General features: G+C 43.7%; 1 protein-coding gene across 2 annotated transcripts in view; it reads right to left on the bottom strand.

Annotated features, from left to right (window-relative positions):
- Positions 1-1,798: 1,798 nt before the first annotated feature.
- Positions 1,799-18,628, bottom strand: part of LOC110530840 (cysteine/serine-rich nuclear protein 1) — a 37,578-nt gene continuing 20,748 nt past the window's right edge. Inside the window, exons 1-5 of one of the 2 annotated variants that reach the window (XM_036986593.1) lie at positions 16,835-17,050; positions 12,413-12,628; positions 9,746-10,020; positions 4,184-4,516; positions 1,799-3,885 (exon numbers count right to left, since the gene is read on the bottom strand). In XM_036986593.1, coding sequence (XP_036842488.1) covers positions 2,740-3,885; positions 4,184-4,516; positions 9,746-10,020; positions 12,413-12,599 — 1,941 coding nt within the window. In that variant the 5' untranslated portion in view covers positions 12,600-12,628; positions 16,835-17,050 and the 3' untranslated portion in view covers positions 1,799-2,739. Of the gene's footprint in view, positions 3,886-4,183; positions 4,517-9,745; positions 10,021-12,412; positions 12,629-16,834; positions 17,051-18,628 lie in introns of those variants that run through there. The other variant, XM_036986594.1, reaches the window with a different exon arrangement.

The following is an 18,628-nucleotide window of genomic DNA, read 5'->3' on the forward strand; positions in this document are numbered from 1 at the left end:
GAGAGAATCTCATCCTTTACCTCTGCGCGGAGACCCTCCAGAAGACGAGCGAGCAAAGCCGGCTCGTTCCAGCCACTGGAGGCAGCAAGAGTGCGAAACTCAATAGAGTAGTCTGTTATGGATCGATTGCCTTGACATAGGGAAGACAGGGCCCTGGAAGCCTCCTCCCCAAAAACAGATCGATCAAAAACCCGTATCATCTCCTCCTTAAAGTCCTGATACTAGTTAGTACACTCAGCCCTTGCCTCCCAGATTGCCGTGCCCCACTCACGAGCCCGTCCAGTAAGGAGAGATATGACGTAGGCGACACGAGCAGTGCTCCTGGCGTAAGTGTTGGGCTGGAGAGAAAACACAATATCACACTGGGTGAGGAACGAGCGGCATTCAGTGGGCTCCCCAGAGTAACACGGCGGGTTATTGATTCTGGGCTCCGGAGATTCGAAAGCCCTGGAAGTGGCCGGTGGATCGAGGCGGAGATGGTGAACCTGTTCTGTGAGGTTGGAGACTTGGGTGGCCAGGGTCTCAACGGCATGTCGAGCAGCAGACAATTCCTGCTCGTGTCTGCCTAGCATCGCTCCCTGGATCTCGACGGCTGAGTGGAGAGGATCCGAAGTCGCTGGGTCCATTCTTGGTCGGATTCTTCTGTTACGGAGCGTGAATGAGGACCCAAAAGCGAATTAACGTAAACAGAGCTTCTTTAATAACAAAACGTAGGCTCAGATGGACCGGCAGGTTCCGACAGGACAGGACAAGGTTGCAGCAAACATGACGATAGTCTGGTTCAGGCATGAACAACACAAACAAGAATCCGACAAAGACAGGAGCAGAAACAGAGAGAGATATAGGGACCTAATCAGAGGGAAAAAGGGAACAGGTGGGAAAAGGGGTGAATGAGGTAGTCAGAGAAGACAAGGAACAGCTGGGGGAAAGAGGGACAGAAACGGTAACCTAGTACGACCAGCAGAGGGAGACAGGGTGAAAGGAAAGGACAGAAAGACACAACATGACAATACATGACATTGCCCTCATTCATTTCCATTTCTCTTCCTGTCTTCAACTCACTCTGTTTATACTTTCTACCGTTCTGTTCCAACCAATCATCTCCCTTTCTTCTGACATTTTGAATCAACTCAAGCTCACCCTCTTCCTCTCTCTCTTTCCTAGACCTCCTCTGCCTCTCTTATTCCCTCCTCTGTACTCCAAGTATAAATCTCCTGATGATAATATTGCACTTCTCCTGACATACATCTTGTTCTTGCCCTGTCAAGGGACGCCATTTTAACCCGGCTGTCACAATCTCCGTACAATCAGCATTAACCCCTCGGGATTTTAGTGTCAACAATGTGTGCCACTTGTAAAGCAGCTGCTTCGTCTTGATGTTTCTTCTTTAACAATAGCTACCGCAACGCTTTCCATCTCATCAGTCACGTGACACCCATTAGTCAGAACCCTTTAGTGAATCTCTGTGGAGTACAGTAAATTAACGAAGTGAATTTAAGAAGCCATTTTTTTCCCCTCCACTAATTACCTTATTATTTTAACTGGAATGATAATGTTTTTGAAGACTGTTTGGTTGGTCACATTGTTGATGTTTCTAGTTCTGTCATACATGCAGTAACGTTCTGTCATACATGCAGTAGCGTTCTGTCATACATGCAGTAGCATTCTGTCATACATGCAGTAGCGTTCTGTCATACATGCAGTAGGCTAATAAAGGTTAGCTGTCTGTTCCACATTGTTGGGGTTTCTAGTTCTGTCATACATGCAGTAGCCTAATAAAAGATAGCTCTCTCTGTTCAACATTGTTCCAAAAGATTTATGTTTATTCATTGATAGAAGATTTGACTTTGCTTTAAAATACAAGATTCAGTAACACATTGTAAATGCTAATATATTTCCATAAAAAATAACTTAAAAAAGACAGACAAATGCAAAACGTTCTTAAATACACGGAGCACATATCAGATTCCATTGATATTTTTTTGCAAAGCAATGACTTTTCAGTTTGTCAATTAAGCCAAAACGAAGAAGAAAAAAAAATAATAAGTTACCTATGGTGGAGGAGAGAGATGGATCTCCAAAACATGAAACTATGGCGTTTTGACACGAATAAACAGCAATACATTTAGCTAAATAATTTCATGTAGGCCAATACACAGTAGTAGTACTACAATTAATAATAAATGACAAGATGTTGTAATTCTGAATATTGTGCCACAGTCTTGATTGAAACAAAACTTCACATGAATTACAATTCATAAAATGTCATGAATGTCTCCATCTGTCCGTCTCACGGTGATGCCAAACAATCCCTCCGCTAAAAGAAAAAAGTACATCAAGTAAATAAATAAATTAAACCATTGTTCTTTTTTTTTAATGAATATTCATTTATAAATAACTGCTGGAAAGCACATTTAAAAAAAAAAAAAAACGTGAACATCATGAAACATGTTATGTCTTGTAGTGATGACATTTAGGGTTTTGTGATATTTGCTCATGTATAATATTGTCTAAATCATGAATAACCATAATAACCATAATAACCATAATAACCATGTGCCTCTTCTTCTTCAACAACATCATATTTAATAAATCTGAATAAAATATATCATACTGTACATTTAAATATCTTATTAAAATACAAACTGTAGACTGTACATATTCATGTTCTTCTAGGCTCATTTTAAATGTCCATGAGCCAATCAGGTCCCACAGAACCCTGACAGTTCAGCCCATTGGTCACTGAATTACCTGCTCCAATAACGGATTGTCTGTGGATGAAGGAGTTTCTATTGGATCGGATAAGCCAATCAGAGACTCCAGGAGGCAGGTGCCAGCTGTCTCGTTGAACTGTGGGACATTTGCAGAACTCAACACCTGCAGATGAAGGAAGTTGTCAGGGTGCTTGTGGCCTTTGAATGAGTTGTGTAGAGGGGCTGAGCTATAGTCTGTAGGGAAGTTGTCAAAGAGCTCCAAATCCGAGTCAGAGGAGAGACTGAGGTCCATGTAGCTGCTGGATGAGTAGTCTATGGAAGGAGAGGGTGTGTTGGGGTAGTCCTGGAGGGGACTGTGGGTGAACAGGGCCGTCGCTTGGTTGGCATTGTCGTCTTGATACTCGGCCATGAAAGAACCGCCGCTGTAGCTGTTGTCTGCGTGTCTGTGTGTCTTCTCTGTGTACCTTTGTGTGTTGTCTGTGTGTCTGTGTGTCTTCTCTGTGTACCTTTGTGTATTGTCTGTGTGTGAACTGGGTGCGTTGGACAGGCCGAGGGTGGCTGTGGTGTCTTTACAGAGACCGTACGACGTGTCGAAGCCGGTGACACACTGGGGACGGTGTGGCGACGGTTGTCTCCCTGGCTTTGTGCCACTTTCACTGCCCATGGAGCAGTCCTCATTGTCAGAGTCACAGAAGCTGAGGACACAAGCCAGACCTCCGTCGTCCACATCCAAGAGAGGCTGGTGCTCTCGAGGGCTTCCTCCCACGTCGGAGTCCTCGCTCTGGGCAGAGACGCCGGACGAGTCGGTCATGTCACTACAGCAACTATTCTCAACCTCACACAGTTCAGAGCTGAAGTGGAAGGTAGGGGTGGTGGGGATGGAGAGAGGGAGGCCCTCTTCTTCCAGGGTGAACCCGAAGGGGCATCTCACCTCCTGGGCACTGTCCTGCTGATGCTGTCCCTGGTCCTGGAGCTCCTGGAGATCGTCTTGGTTCTCCTCTGGGTCTCTCCTCTGGGTTAGTATCTCATCCTGCAGTCTCCTCTCCAGCTCCAGCCTCATGACAGTGTGTATGTAGTGGGTCTGAACCCGTCTGGAGTTGAACTCCACGCGACCGTTAGTATTCCCACAGCCATCCTTTGTGCAGCCGCAAGGGAAGTTGGAGCGATCCATCTGTTGCAGGGAGAGATCACATTCATATTAGTTCATTATATGACTGAAATCTTAGCTCATTATATGACTGAAATCTTAGCTCATTATATGACTGAAATCATAGCTCATTATATGACTGAAATCATAGCTCATTATATGACTGAAATCATAGCTCATTATATGACTGAAATCTTAGCTCATTATATGACTAAAGTTTGCATCTGATCTAGGTGTGGGAGAGAATTCTCATTCTTTGCCAAATGGCTTGTGTTCATCAGACGCCCAGGGATCAAACCCCTCACATCTGCATGGCTCTCACCTGGCACTTGATCCCGTTAAGACTACAGGCGCAGGTTTCAGGTTCACAGAATCCCTGGCAGTCACATCCACAGTCCTCTCGGGATTTCCTCAGAGCATGGAGCTCTCTCTTCTCCTCCCGGTCGATGTGCCTCGCCCCCGCCGCCCGGAGTAGGGCCTGTCTCTGGCGGGAAGCGTAGGGGTACAGGAACCCCCCGTCACCCCCGTCCTCCTCCCCATCCTCAAGGTCAGCCGCAGGGAGGTGGGCCTCGATGTCTTCGTCAGGCACCTGGTCGATCTGATCGATGGTGAGGCGATCTAACTCCTCCTGGTCCGTAATGCCACTGGCTGTCAGCTGGAGAGAAGAGAGTTACATCAAATAAAATATTTACACATCGTCCTTAACTTTTATTTTGAAATGCTTTTTTCAAGGGAGTTTTCAAGGGAGTCAAGGAAAACGAGAAGCAACCCATCCGGGTCGTTCCATGTTATTACAGTAACCCATCTGGGTCGTTCCATTTTATTACAGTAACCCATCTGGGTCGTTCCATGTCATTACAGTAACCCATCCGGGTCGTTCCATGTCATTACAGTAACCCATCTGGGTCGTTCCATGTCATTACAGTAACCCATCTGGGTCGTTCCATGTCATTACAGTAACCCATCTGGGTCGTTCCATGTCATTACAGTAACCCATCTGGGTCGTTCCATGTCATTACAGTAACCCATCTGGGTCGTTCCATGTCATTACAGTAACCCATCTGGGTCGTTCCATGTCATTTCAGTAACCCATCTGGGTCGTTCCATGTCATTACAGTAACCCATCTGGGTCGTTCCATGTTATTACAGTAACCCATCCGGGTTATTCCATGTTATTACAGTAACCCATCTGGGTCGTTCCATGTTATTACAGTAACCCATCTGGGTCGTTCCATGTTATTACAGTAACCCATCTGGGTCGTTCCATGTCATTACAGTAACCCATCTGGGTCGTTCCATGTCATTACAGTAACCCATCTGGGTCGTTCCATGTCATTACAGTAACCCATATGGGTCGTTCCATGTCATTACAGTAACCCATCTGGGTCGTTCCATGTCATTACAGTAACCCATCCGGGTCGTTCCATGTCATTACAGTAACCCATCTGAGTCGTTCCATGTCATTACAGTAACCCATCTGGGTCGTTCCATGTCATTTCAGTAACCCATCTGGGTCGTTCCATGTCATTACAGTAACCCATCTGGGTCATTCCATGTTATTACAATAACGCATCTGGGTCGTTCCATGTCATTAAGGTAACCCATCTGGGTCGTTCCATGTTATTACAGTAACCCATCTGGGTCGTTCCATGTCATTTCAGTAACCCATCTGGGTCGTTCCATGTTATTACAGTAACCCATCTGGGTCGTTCCATGTTATTACAGTAACCCATCTGGGTCGTTCCATGTTATTACAGTAACCCATCCGGGTCGTTCCATGTTATTATAGTAACCCATCTGGGTCGTTCCATGTCATTACAGTAACCCATCTGGGTCGTTCCATGTCATTACAGTAACCCATCTGGGTCGTTCCATGTTATTACAATAACGCATCTGGGTCGTTCCATGTCATTACAGTAACCCATCTGGGTCGTTCCATGTCATTACAGTAACCCATCTGGGTCGTTCCATGTTATTACAATAACGCATCTGGGTCGTTCCATGTCATTAAGGTAACCCATCTGGGTCGTTCCATGTTATTTCAGTAACCCATCTGGGTCGTTCCATGTCATTACAGTAACCCATCTGGGTCGTTCCATGTTATTACAATAACGCATCTGGGTCGTTCCATGTCATTAAGGTAACCCATCTGGGTCGTTCCATGTTATTACAGTAACCCATCTGGGTCGTTCCATGTCATTACAGTAACCCATCTGGATCGTTCCATGTTATTACAGTAACCCATCTGGGTCGTTCCATGTCATTTCAGTAACCCATCTGGGTCGTTCCATGTTATTACAGTAACCCTTCTGGATCGTTCCATGTCATTTCAGTAACCCATCCGGGTCATTTCATGTTATTACAGTAACCCATCCATGTCATTTCAGAAGGCCATGATCCTCACCATCTCAGAATGTTCTGAAATCGTTTCTATAGTTAGAAACAGATAAGATTAGCATCCAGGCAACATTATTATGTTGAAATATAATTTGATTGCACCCAAATTGCCCATAGGATTCATTTTTTAAAACATGGACCACACACCCAACCACCCACAGACCCCCCACCCCAACCACCCACAGACACCCCCACACCCAACCACCCACAGACCCCCCACACCCAACCACCCACAGACCCCCCCACACGCCAACCACCCACAGACCCCCCCACACGCCAACCAACCACATACCCCCCACACGCCAACCACCCACAGACCCCCCACACGCCAACCACCCACATACCCCCCACACTCAACCCCCCACAGACCCCCCACACCCAACCACCCACATACCTCCCATGCCCTAACCACCCACAGACCCCCCACACGCCAACCACCCACAGGCCCCCACACACTAACCACCCACAGACCCCCCCACACCCAACCACCCACAGACCCCCCCACACCCAACCACCCACAGACCCCCCACACACCAACCACCCACAGACCCCCCCACACACCAACCACCCACAGACCCCCCCCATACCCAAACTACTCCAACAACGAGTATACAGCAGAGGAGGCTGCTGAGGGCAGGACAGCTCATCCATAATGACTGGAATGGAGCCAGTGGAATGGGAACCTGGAAACCATGGAAACCATGTGTTTGATGTATTTGATACAATTCCACTGACTCTGCTCCAACTATTACCACGATGCCTGTGGTATATATTATCAGTTCTCTATGACTGACCAGCTGCTATGTCTGACCAGTAGTATGGAGCTGCTGTGTCTGACCAATAGTATGGAGCTGCTATGACTGACCAGTAGTATGGAGCTGCTATGTCTGACCAATAGTATGGAGCTGCTATGTCTGACCAGTAGTATGGAGCTGCTATGTCTGACCAGTAGTATGGAGCTGCTGTGTCTGACCAATAGTATGGAGCTGCTATGACTGACCAGTAGTATGGAGCTGCTATGTCTGACCAATAGTATGGAGCTGCTATGTCTGACCAGTAGTATGGAGCTGCTATGACTGACCAGTAGTATGGAGCTGCTATGTCTGACCAATAGTATGGAGCTGCTATGTCTGACCAGTAGTATGGAGCTGCTGTGTCTGACCAATAGTATGGAGCTGCTATGACTGACCAGTAGTATGGAGCTGCTATGTCTGACCAATAGTATGGAGCTGCTATGTCTGACCAGTAGTATGGGGCTGCTGTGTCTGACCAATAGTATGGAGCTGCTATGTCTGACCAATAGTATGGAGCTGCTATGTCTGACCAATAGTATGGAGCTGCTATGTCTGACCAGTACTATGGAGCTGCTATGTCTGACCAATAGTATGGAGCTGCTATGACTGACCAGTAGTATGGAGCTGCTATGTCTGACCAATAGTATGGAGCTGCTATGACTGCTGTTCTTCCTCCATTTCAATGTTAAAGGCATAGTTAATTTGAATTACAAAATGACATATTGGTTTCCTTACCTTGTAACCAGTTTATGGACAAGGTATGACAGCAATCCATGGTTTGGTTTTGTTTACCTGACCACTGTTTCAAATGGTAACGTTTTTTTGTTGCATTTGTGGCACAAATCCAATGCAAGTCAATGGTACCTATATTAACATTTTCATGGTTTCATGTCAAAATCATCCTGGACTTAATTTCAAATTATATTTAAAAAAAAATAATGTTGGAAGAAAGCTAATCTCATCTGTTTTCTAACAACATAAAGATTCAGAACAATCTGAGATGGTGGGTGGAATGACCCATATTCTTGAGGTGGAATGACCCACATACAGTACATGACGTTTAAGTTACTGTAAGATTAGACGGCCTATAGGGAGGAGGTCAGAGACCTGGCCGGGTGGTGTCAGAATAACAACCTATCCCTCAACGTGATCAAGAGATGATTGTGGACTACAGGAAAAGGAGGACTGAGCACGTCCCCATTATCATCGACTGGGCTGTAGTGGAGCAGGTTGAGAGCTTCAAGTTCCTAGGTGTCCACATCACCAACAAACTATCATGGGTCAAACACACCAAGACAGTTGTGAAGAGGGCACGACAAAGCCTATTCCCCTCAGGAGACTGAAAAGATTTGGCATGGGTCCCCAGATCCTCAAAGTTCTACAGCTGCACCATCGAGAGCATCCTGACAGGTTGCATCACTGCCTGGTATGTCAACTGCTCGGCCTCCGACTGCAAGGCGCTACAGAGGGTAGTGCTTACGGCCCAGTACATCACTGGGGCCAAGCTTCCTGACATCCAGGACCTCTATACCAGGCGGTGTCAGAGGAAGGCCCTAAAAGTCAAAGACTCCAGCCACCCTAGTCATAGAGCACCAAGTCTAGGTCCAAGAGGCTCGTTAACAGCTTCTAGCCCCAAGCCATAAGACTTGTGAACAGCTAACCAAATGCCCCCCCCCCCCGCGCATTTTTAAGCTGCTGCTACTCTCTGTTTATTATCTATGCATAGTCACCTTACCTCTACCTACATGTACATATTACCTCAATTACCTCGGCTAACCTGTACCCCCGCACATTGACTATGTACCGGTACCCCCTGTATATAGCCTCCACATTGACTCTGTACCGGTACCCCCTGTATATAGCCTCCACATTGACTCTGTACCGTAATACCCTGTATATAGCCTCCACATTGACTCTGTACCGTAATACCCTGTATATAGCCTCCACATTGACTCTGTACCGTAATACCCTCCACATTGACTCTGTACCGTAATACCCTGTATATAGCCTCCACATTGACTCTGTACCGTAATACCCTGTATATAGCCTCCACATTGACTCTGTACCGGTACCCACTGTATATAGCCTCCACATTGACTCTGTACCAGTACCCCCTGTAGATAGCCTCCACATTGACTCTGTACCGGTACCCCCTGTATATAGCCTCCACATTGACTCTGTACCGTAATACCCTGTATATAGCCTCCACATTGACTCTGTACCGTAACACCCTGTATATAGCCTCCACATTGACTCTGTACCGTAACACCCTGTATATAGCCTCCACATTGACTCAGTACCGTAATACCCTGTATAGATCCTCGTTACTGTTATTTTATTGTCGCTCTTTAACTATTATTATTATTATTTTTTCATTTTATTTATTGTTTACTTCAGTTTATTTAGTAAATACTTTCTTAACACTTATTTTTTCTTAACTGCATTGTTGGTCAGGGGCTCGTAAGTAAGCATTTCACTCTAAAATATACACCTGTTGTAATCGGCGCATGTGACAATTAACATTTGATTTGATTATTTGATTTTGATTTTAATTTAAGCCAATGGGATGCAAGAAACTATAACCAGAATGGTCAGTTTGCACTCGACTGGGACAAACACAGGACAGCATGCTTTTTATTTCAGGGGTAGGCTTAATCTGGTTCACTAGTCGATTAGAAGTCTAGAATACTTACTCTCTGTCTGAGTGTCTCCAGCCTCTCCTCCCTCAGTCTATCTCTGAGTCTCTCCCTGCGCCTCCTTCGTCTCTCCTGGGTGTGCTCTGCCAGTGTGTACCTCCGGAGGGCGCTGTGCTTCCTCACCATGCCCAGGGTGGCACCGCCGCGCCTCGGAACGCTGGTGAAACCCTGGCAACGCTGGAACAGGAACACCGTCACCTGGTTGAAGACAACGCTGTTGCTATGGCCGCTGTTGTCATGGGAAAGTTTTGGGCTCTTCAGGATGGAGCGGACTGTTGGTGGACGAGGAGGAGGAGGAGGAGGAGGAAACAGGGTTTAGAGTCACGACAAGAAGTTGGTGTATTCTATGCCTTTGTCAATGTCAGCTTATTAGAGCTACTGCATATCAGTTCTGAATGTAGCGTTTTGATGTCTCTCTTGTCGTGATGTGTGTTTTGTCCTATATATATATATATATATATATATATTTAGTTTTTTTTAATTGTATTTTTAATCCCAGCCCCTGTCCCCGCAGGAGGCCTTTTGCCTTAAGCCGTCATTGTAAATATGAATTTGTACTTAACTGACTTTACTAATTAAATAAATAAAAATAAAGACAAAATAAGTATGCTGAAAGTGCTGATTCTGCAGTTCTGTCCGCCGCCACTGGGTGGCAGACTACACTACCTCACTTACTGTCAATGGTTACAAGTTACAACCCAGTGTTAACAACTTTGTCAACTGGGTCACCAGAGTTGAACATAGGGGAGTTTATCTGCTAGAAACAAAACACCAAGGAATATTTATAATAATGCAACCGAAGCCAAATGAGAGAGAATGAAGAGAGAGAAAGACAATGTCTCCCTCAACACAGAGACAGAAAGAGACCCGCTTATAATTATAGTAAGACCCTCTAACCTCTCTGCAGTTTGGTGAGAAGTAGCCACCCTACTACTAAGAGGCTGTTAAATACCCATCAGGTCACTGATGACCCATCAGGTCGCTGTTTACATTTGACAGTTTGGCCTCATGATAACGAGTCGTTTGACCTTCACATGCTGGAGTGGAGAAGGAACTCAAAAGTGAGGAGGTTGGTAAACAACAGCTCAGCAAGCTACGTAGTAACCTATTCCATGTCCCAAATAGCACCCTATTACCTATAGGGGCCCTGGTCAAAAGTAGTGCACTACATAGGAAAGAGCGTGCCATTTGGGATTCAGCTTAGTTCCGCTGATGTTATTTTGGCTAAAGACATTCCATACTGGGACACAGTGTGTTTGCAGTAGTGTGGGGGAGAAATGGTAGTTTCATGATTGATTAACTATTTATGACCTATTTCACGTCTATTCTGTAATGAATCTAACTCTCAATGTGGTTTGGAGAAAAAAAATAATTACCACATGAAATGGAAATAGTTTTTTTTTTTTTGGTCCATGAAATCAAAATAACAACCACAATCTAATAGACTATGTTGAGCCTAAGGGAAGTGTGTCTATGTGCTGTCCATTGAAAACAGTACAAAACAGAGTCGCTGGAGTTTGTAGTGATCTTTGAATGAAATAACATGAACCTATTTGCAGCTTAGGCATGATAACTGTAATTCACATCATATTGCTTAGTCAAATGATTCAGTCAAACTCAAGGGGCAAAGCCCAGTACCTCAAAGAGAAGTCTATTCTCTGCTATCAGCAGGTTGTAACTTAGCTGCTGTAGTGTGATAATGGGACACTCCTTCAATACACTCCCTAGCAGTGACTCTGATAACAATAGTGTAGCTTTGCATTTATTTGAAAGATAAGACATATTCATTGCAAGTTTATTGACCAATGACCATAAAAATTATATACATTAACATATACTGTATATAGACATATTGTATAAAACATACTGCATACTATACATTCAGGGGGTTTCCTCGTGAGATCTACTGGCCAAAATATTGCTTTAAGATTGTAATAACATGGATCATCAACAGATGTGTTCATGTAGCTACATCATTCTGAGATGTGTTCATTTGCCAGGTCGCAATTGTAAATGAGAACTTGTTCTCAACTTGCCTACCTGGTTAAATAAAGGTAAAATAAAAAAAAAATAAAAAAATGTAGCTACATCATTCTGAGATGTGTTCATGTAGCTACATCATTCTGAGATGTGTTAAATGTAGCTACATCATTCTGAGATGTGTTCATGTAGCTACATCATTCTGAGATGTGTTCATGTAGCTACATCATTCTGAGATGTGTTCATGTAGCTACATCATTCTGAGATGTGTTCATGTAGCTACATCATTCTGAGATGTGTTCATGTAGCTACCTCAATTCTGAGATGTGTTAAATGTAGCTACATCATTCTGAGATGTGTTAAATGTAGCTACATCATTCTGAGATGTGTTCATGTAGCTACATCATTCTGAGATGTGTTCATGTAGCAACATCATTCTGAGATGTGTTCATGTAGCTACATCATTCTGAGATGTGTTCATGTAGCTACATCATTCTGAGATGTGTTAAATGTAGCTACATCATTCTGAGATGTGTTCATGTAGCTACATCATTCTGAGATGTGTTCATGTAGCAACATCATTCTGAGATGTGTTCATGTAGCTACATCATTCTGAGATGTGTTAAATGTAGCTACATCATTCTGAGATGTGTTCATGTAGCTACATCATTCTTATTGGCTTACTGGGTAGATGGGAGGTAGGTGAGTCAGAGGTGAAGTCTTGGTTGTCACTGTTGCGGCTCTCCTCATCCGACTCCCATTCCGAGGAGGCGGAGGGGGAGGAGGAGGAGGAGGCGGAGGAAGATGGGGAGGAGTAGCAAGGGTCCTCCTCTTCTACCTCGGAATACTTCCTCTTCAGGACCCCACTCATGGCTTCTCTACGGCGGTTAGACGATCTGCCTGGATACAAAACAGTAAAAATAAAAGATGGTGAATATACATTAACAATACACATTAATTATATTGATGGTGATGAATGAATACTCACTAACTGTAGTACATGGATGTGTAATAGTGACGCAATAACTTTTCTAAGGCACCGCATTTTGCTGACTATATGTCTCGTGAAAACTGAGGTATAACAATTACAACTGTTAAAGTTAACTTAAGTTAACTTTTTTTTGTCATTTTTAGTGCACAATTTATTTTATCGTGATTAATTGTATTGTCTGAAAACATCTGAAATACATAACTTTTCTAGCTAAAAACAACAACAACGTGATGTCAAAACAAGTTGACATTGAGGTAAAAAAAAGAAAAGAAAGTTGTACTTTATCAATGTATCTGATTTAGCTAAATCAACACATCAATATCCTTGTAATACTTGTTGTATATAAAATCTTAAATTACAGCTCAATTTTAGCAAATTCTGAATTTGTGATTAATCACAGAAAGTCCTGCTATTAAGTCGATTACATTTGAGAAAAAAAAAACACTTTCACGGCCCCCGATATATCCATGAGTCATACACAATGCCTTGCCCACTCACTCGGTGAATCAGTAGTCTACCGTAATAACTGAACGTGTGTAACAGTGATTCACAAGCTTTTTTTTTTCGCACACTGACGTTATTTATAATTGCATTTTCTGACTACTATAGCTAATATCAGTCTGGTGAAAACAGAGTTTAACAATACCCATGGTTGAGTCATGCAAAGTTGCAAAAGTGCGGTATTTACTCAGTAACATTCACACTGCTCAATTTCACCCGCGACATTTCCATGTCAAACAGGCATCAAAAGACATATGCAAAACAAAAACAAAAAAACATCACTGGGACTTTCCTTTCCAATAACATTTCACAAACCGCCAACAATAAATTAGATCTCTGTCTCGTTGTCAATGGGCAAAAACCACAGCAGAGTAATCTGATACTGCTTATGTTGTTCATTGTGACACACAGCAACGGGTAGGAGCGTTATTTTCCAACCTCATTCCTTGACTGAGGTACCTGTACTGGTTTGACAGGTTTTAAAAGGAGGACATCAGCTTATTTAAACTAATGAAAGCCGTCCCTTCAGATGATCTAACAATCACTGATAACTTACGTAGCCGAGATATTGATAACCCGTGTCATAAACATGCTCAATAACTATTGCAATCCAATTTTTATTTATTTTATTTTTTTGCTTTAGTGAAAGACAAGGGAAACTGCAGGCTAGGCTAAAAATGTCAATAGCTCTCAATAGCTCTTTCTCTTTTTCCTTCTCGTCATTAACATTCCAATGATTCCGGGGACATTTATCAGGAAGAAAACGTGGAAACAGGGAGGGCTGGGAAACTGGGAGGGAGGGAGTCCAGGAAGGAATATTTCTGAGGGAAAATTATGTCTAGAGCAGGCTATTTTGGCCCCAGTGAAACAGGGAGGTACAGTGGAAACCAAGCCCACACAGAACAAACAACATACAGGTTTATTTAATGATTACAAACTTAGCTTGTGTTGAATACTACTGTAAATACATACTTAAATAGGCTCAACTGGACTCTGACGTAAAGTGTAAAATACAAGAGAGTAGAGCAGTGGTCTTCAACTTTTTGTTTTGCACATTTCTTTTACCCATGTTTTATTTTTGTGAATGATAATGACAAGGAGAAGTAATCAACATTTTCAAATGAATAGATTTGGGTAAATCATTTTTTCATTATTTTTGACCTATGGTTCAAATTAGAAGACATCATCAGCCTATCAGTTAAAAAAATATATATATATATTTTTTTAAACTCCAAATGCATTTGTTCAAGTAGCTGTTTAGCTGGTTAAACAGTGGTTATCCGTGTGTTGGCAAACATACATGTCCAAGTCAAGGAGACTTACCGCCTTGCCACGAGCACTACTCAAGGGTACATTTTCAAAGCCTGTCAGATACTCCAGTGAGTGTTATTTCACTCCATATTAATATTAGGGCTTGAGAAATAAAGTTGTATCACCATTACAAATAAGATATGACCCTCTTCTATACTATAGGTATGTCATTCAAAATGAGTTGAATTTTGTTGGTTTTGTAGTGATATTCAGAAAAACAAAAACAAAAACAATATTTTTTCCTGCTTTTATATTTGTATATTTTTTGCAGAACCCCCAGTAAGAACCCCCAGTAGGACCCCCAGTAAGAACCCCCAGCAGGACCCCCAGTAAGAACCCCCAGTAGGACCCCCAGTAAGAACCCCCAGTAAGAACCCCCAGTAGGACCCCCAGTAAGAACCCCCAGTAGGACCCCCAGTAAGAACCCCCAGCAGGACCCCCAGTAAGAACCCCCAGCAGGACCCCCGGTAGGACCCCCAGTAGAACCCCCAGTAGGACCCCCAGTAGAACCCCCCCAGTAGGACCCCCAGTAGAACCCCCAGTAGGACCCCCAGTAGGACCCCTGGGGGGTTGTGTACTTCAGCTTGAATACACCTGGTGTAGAGGCTTGTTGTCGCAGAAAAGCTCTCTATTCTAGTCATTTGAACTCTTGTCCCCCCCCCCCCCCCCCCCCCCCCCGTTTCTACTAATAGGAAGGTTTAAGAGGAATCTGTTACTAGGAAGGAATAGGAGGAATCTGTTACTAGGAAGGAATAGGAGGAATCTGTCACTATGAAGGTTTAAGAGGAATGTACTACTAGGAAGGAATAAGAGGTATCTACTACTAGGAAGAATTAAGTCGAGAACACACTGCCCTGTCAGTGTCCACTATATAACTCCGACAGTATCCCAGGTAACCACACAGTACTCAGTGTCATACACACAGATATAACTATCGGGGACAAGGCAGTCAAGACTAATTTATATAACACATGGTTGCTAGGAATTTGTCTTGGTGTTAAAAGAAAGAACACACAGTTTCTACAGAGAAGGAACTATCTCATGTCTGGTTGCATGACTAACTGCATTATCCATTTGTAGTGATTGCAAAAGTTGCACTACAATATGTGTATTTATAACCGGGTAAACCGGGTCCTGGATGCCGATTGGCTGAAAGCTGTGTTATATCAGACAATATTCCATGGGTATTCCATGGGTATGAGACAAAATGACTCGTTTACTTTTCTAATTATGTTGGTAACCAGTTTACAATAGCAATAAGGCACCTCTGGGATGGTGATATCCGACCAATATACCACGGCTAAGGGCTGTATCCAGGCTCACCGTGTTGAGCATAAGAACCATCCTTAGCCGTGGTATATTAGCCATATACCACACCTCCTCGGGCCTTATTGCTTAAATACAATATGCGTGTTGTTTCAGAACAAGTTATGGTTTTCTTCTGCAATTTTATGAAAATCTCTCCAAGAGACATTCTGTTCCTTGACATCCCCTCTCACTTAGGTCAAATGTAATGGTGAGTGTACAGGTGGGTGTGTGCTTGTGTGCATGTGTGTGTGTATGTGTGTGTGTGTGTGTGTGGGGGGGTGACTAATATAAATAATTCAATGACTCACAGCAGCAGAAATACCTGAATTGCAGTGTTGCATAGCACTGTGCAACACACACACACACACACACACACACACACACACACACACACACACACACACACACACAAACCAACCAACCAACCAATATTTTACTCAAATTGCCACTACTACTAAGCGCCCACTGCCTCACTATTTGGCTTCCATCCCGTTATAAACGCGACCCAACTTCCGCCACTGACCTCGTCACTCCGCGAGCTTCATGTGGTCAGTAATTAGGCCTTTACAATGAAAACATTGTGCTGGTCAGCCCAGCAGCTAGTCACACTCAGCTGTTGCTGTTTGGCGTCTCTATTACAAGACCCAAACTAGGCTACAGCAAGCAAAACAACTACTGGAAAACACTATCAAAAGGTTTTGGTCGATATAAATAGCTTTCATACAACCAAAACCAAACTTAAAGCCTAAAAACAATATATTATTCTGCTTATCTTTTTGACATTCGTGTAGTCTAATAATAAAAAATAAAAAACATGAAATAGTTGTCCGCTTTTTGTTACTTCTTATATAACTTTAAGACAACTTTCTCTCACACAAAGAGGCTTATCAAACACTCAGCATTAATGACTGGTTACAAAACCGCTGATGTTGAAAAATGTTTTAGCTTTGCCACTAAACAGATCAAAAGACGCGGTCATTAGTTAGGCTACTCACCGAGAATATGAGATCACCATCTCCTAAATTCAACAGATCAGTTATTAACTTGACGGTTTTGTAAAAGCTTCGAGGGTTTTTGTTTCTCCGTGGCACTGGATCGCTGACGATGCCTGCTCTCTTGTTTCCCCTCTATCTGTCTCTCTGGACTAGCCTACTGTAGTGTAGTGCGCACATCAACCGTGTGTTCGTCAGCGGAAAACTCCCACTGCGCGACGCTGACGCAGGCGGTCGCACAGGAAAGGGGAGCGACACACAATTCTTCCTGCTGCTGTTCACGTTCTGCTACTGCCTACAGCTTCCTGCATTACCTTATCGGTCCAGATAGAATATAATAGACTATTCTGCCACTACCTATGTCTTCATGCCTTGCCCACGACACATAAGAGATATATAATAAGTAGCCTACTGTTCTGTTTAATGATGTGTGTGTTGCCTTCTCAGATGTAGACATTGTGATTTTCCATATTCAGCTCATTGGATTGGTCATAGAGCAGAAAACCGTTGTGGTAGGTAATGGATTGGGTTAGGGAAAGCCATTGGGTACACTGTGAAGAAAGGTGCAACACACAATGTCTCTCTCTCTCTCTCTCTCTCTCTCTCTCTCTCTCTCTCTCTCTCTCTCTCTCTCTCTCTCTCTCTCTCTCTCTCTCTCATTGTCATGATATTAAATAAACTCATACTATTAGAATTTAGTTGATACATGTTATTATGAAACCATTGCCCAAGATTATGTTGTGGTTGATTAGTCAGCTTGTTGCTAGGTAGTTTTTCTACTCCCATACTCTGCAGACAGTCCTCTCCTGAGGGGTAAAGGAGGGGAGGGGTCGGTCTGCTATCTCTGAGTTCAAAGGTCACTAACCCTGTGCCTCAGCATGTTTACAAACCAGTTTCAGCTGGTGCTGTCAGCATATTGCCTTGAGAGAGAGATTTGTGACCTGTTGCCACAAGAAAAGGGCAACCAGTGAAGAACAAACACCATTGTAAATACAACCCATATTTATGTTTATTTATTTTCCCTTTTGTACTTTAACAATTTTCACATCGTTACAACACTGTATATATATATATAAAATGACATTTGAAATGTCTTTATTAGTTTGGAACTTCTGTATGTGTGATGTTTACTGTTCATTTTATTGCTTATTTCACTTTTGTTTATTATCTACTTCACTTGCTTTGGCAACGTTAACAAATGTTTCCCATGACAATAAATGTTTAAGAAAAAAAGTGATTAACAAAGTGAAACTATCTCAGACAGTGGTGGATATAACCAAAACGTCGCCACAATGTTTTAGTCTACCACTGTGTAATGAAGCTATTGTACACAAACAAGCTAAACTAAGTACAGAACCAAAGTTGTCCAAACAGACATGTCTCTCTGCCTCCCTCCATCCCTGCCTCTCTGACTCCCTCCCCCCTCTCTCTCTGCCTACCTCCCTCCCTCTCTGCCTCCCTCCCCTTCTCTCTCTGCCTACCTCCCTCTCTCTGCCTCCCTCCCTAACCTCTCTGCCTCCCTCCCTCATCCTCCCTCTCTGCCTCCCTCCCTCTCTGTCTCCCCCCTCTCTCTCTGCCTACCTCCCTCTCTCTCTGCCTCCCTCCCTGCCTCTCATCCTCCCTCTCTGCATCCCTCCCTCTCTGCCTCCCTTCCTGCCTCTCTGCCTCCCTCTCTGCCTCCCTCCATCTCCCCTCCCTGCCTCTCTGCCTCCCTCTTGGTCTCCCTGCCTCTCTGCCTCCCTCTCGTTCTCCCTGCCTTTCTCTCTGCCTCCCTCTCGGTCTCCGTGCCTCTCGGCC

The sequence above is a fragment of the Oncorhynchus mykiss genome, chromosome 8 (genome assembly GCF_013265735.2).
Source record: "Oncorhynchus mykiss isolate Arlee chromosome 8, USDA_OmykA_1.1, whole genome shotgun sequence".
Classification (NCBI taxonomy): Eukaryota; Metazoa; Chordata; class Actinopteri; order Salmoniformes; family Salmonidae; genus Oncorhynchus; species Oncorhynchus mykiss.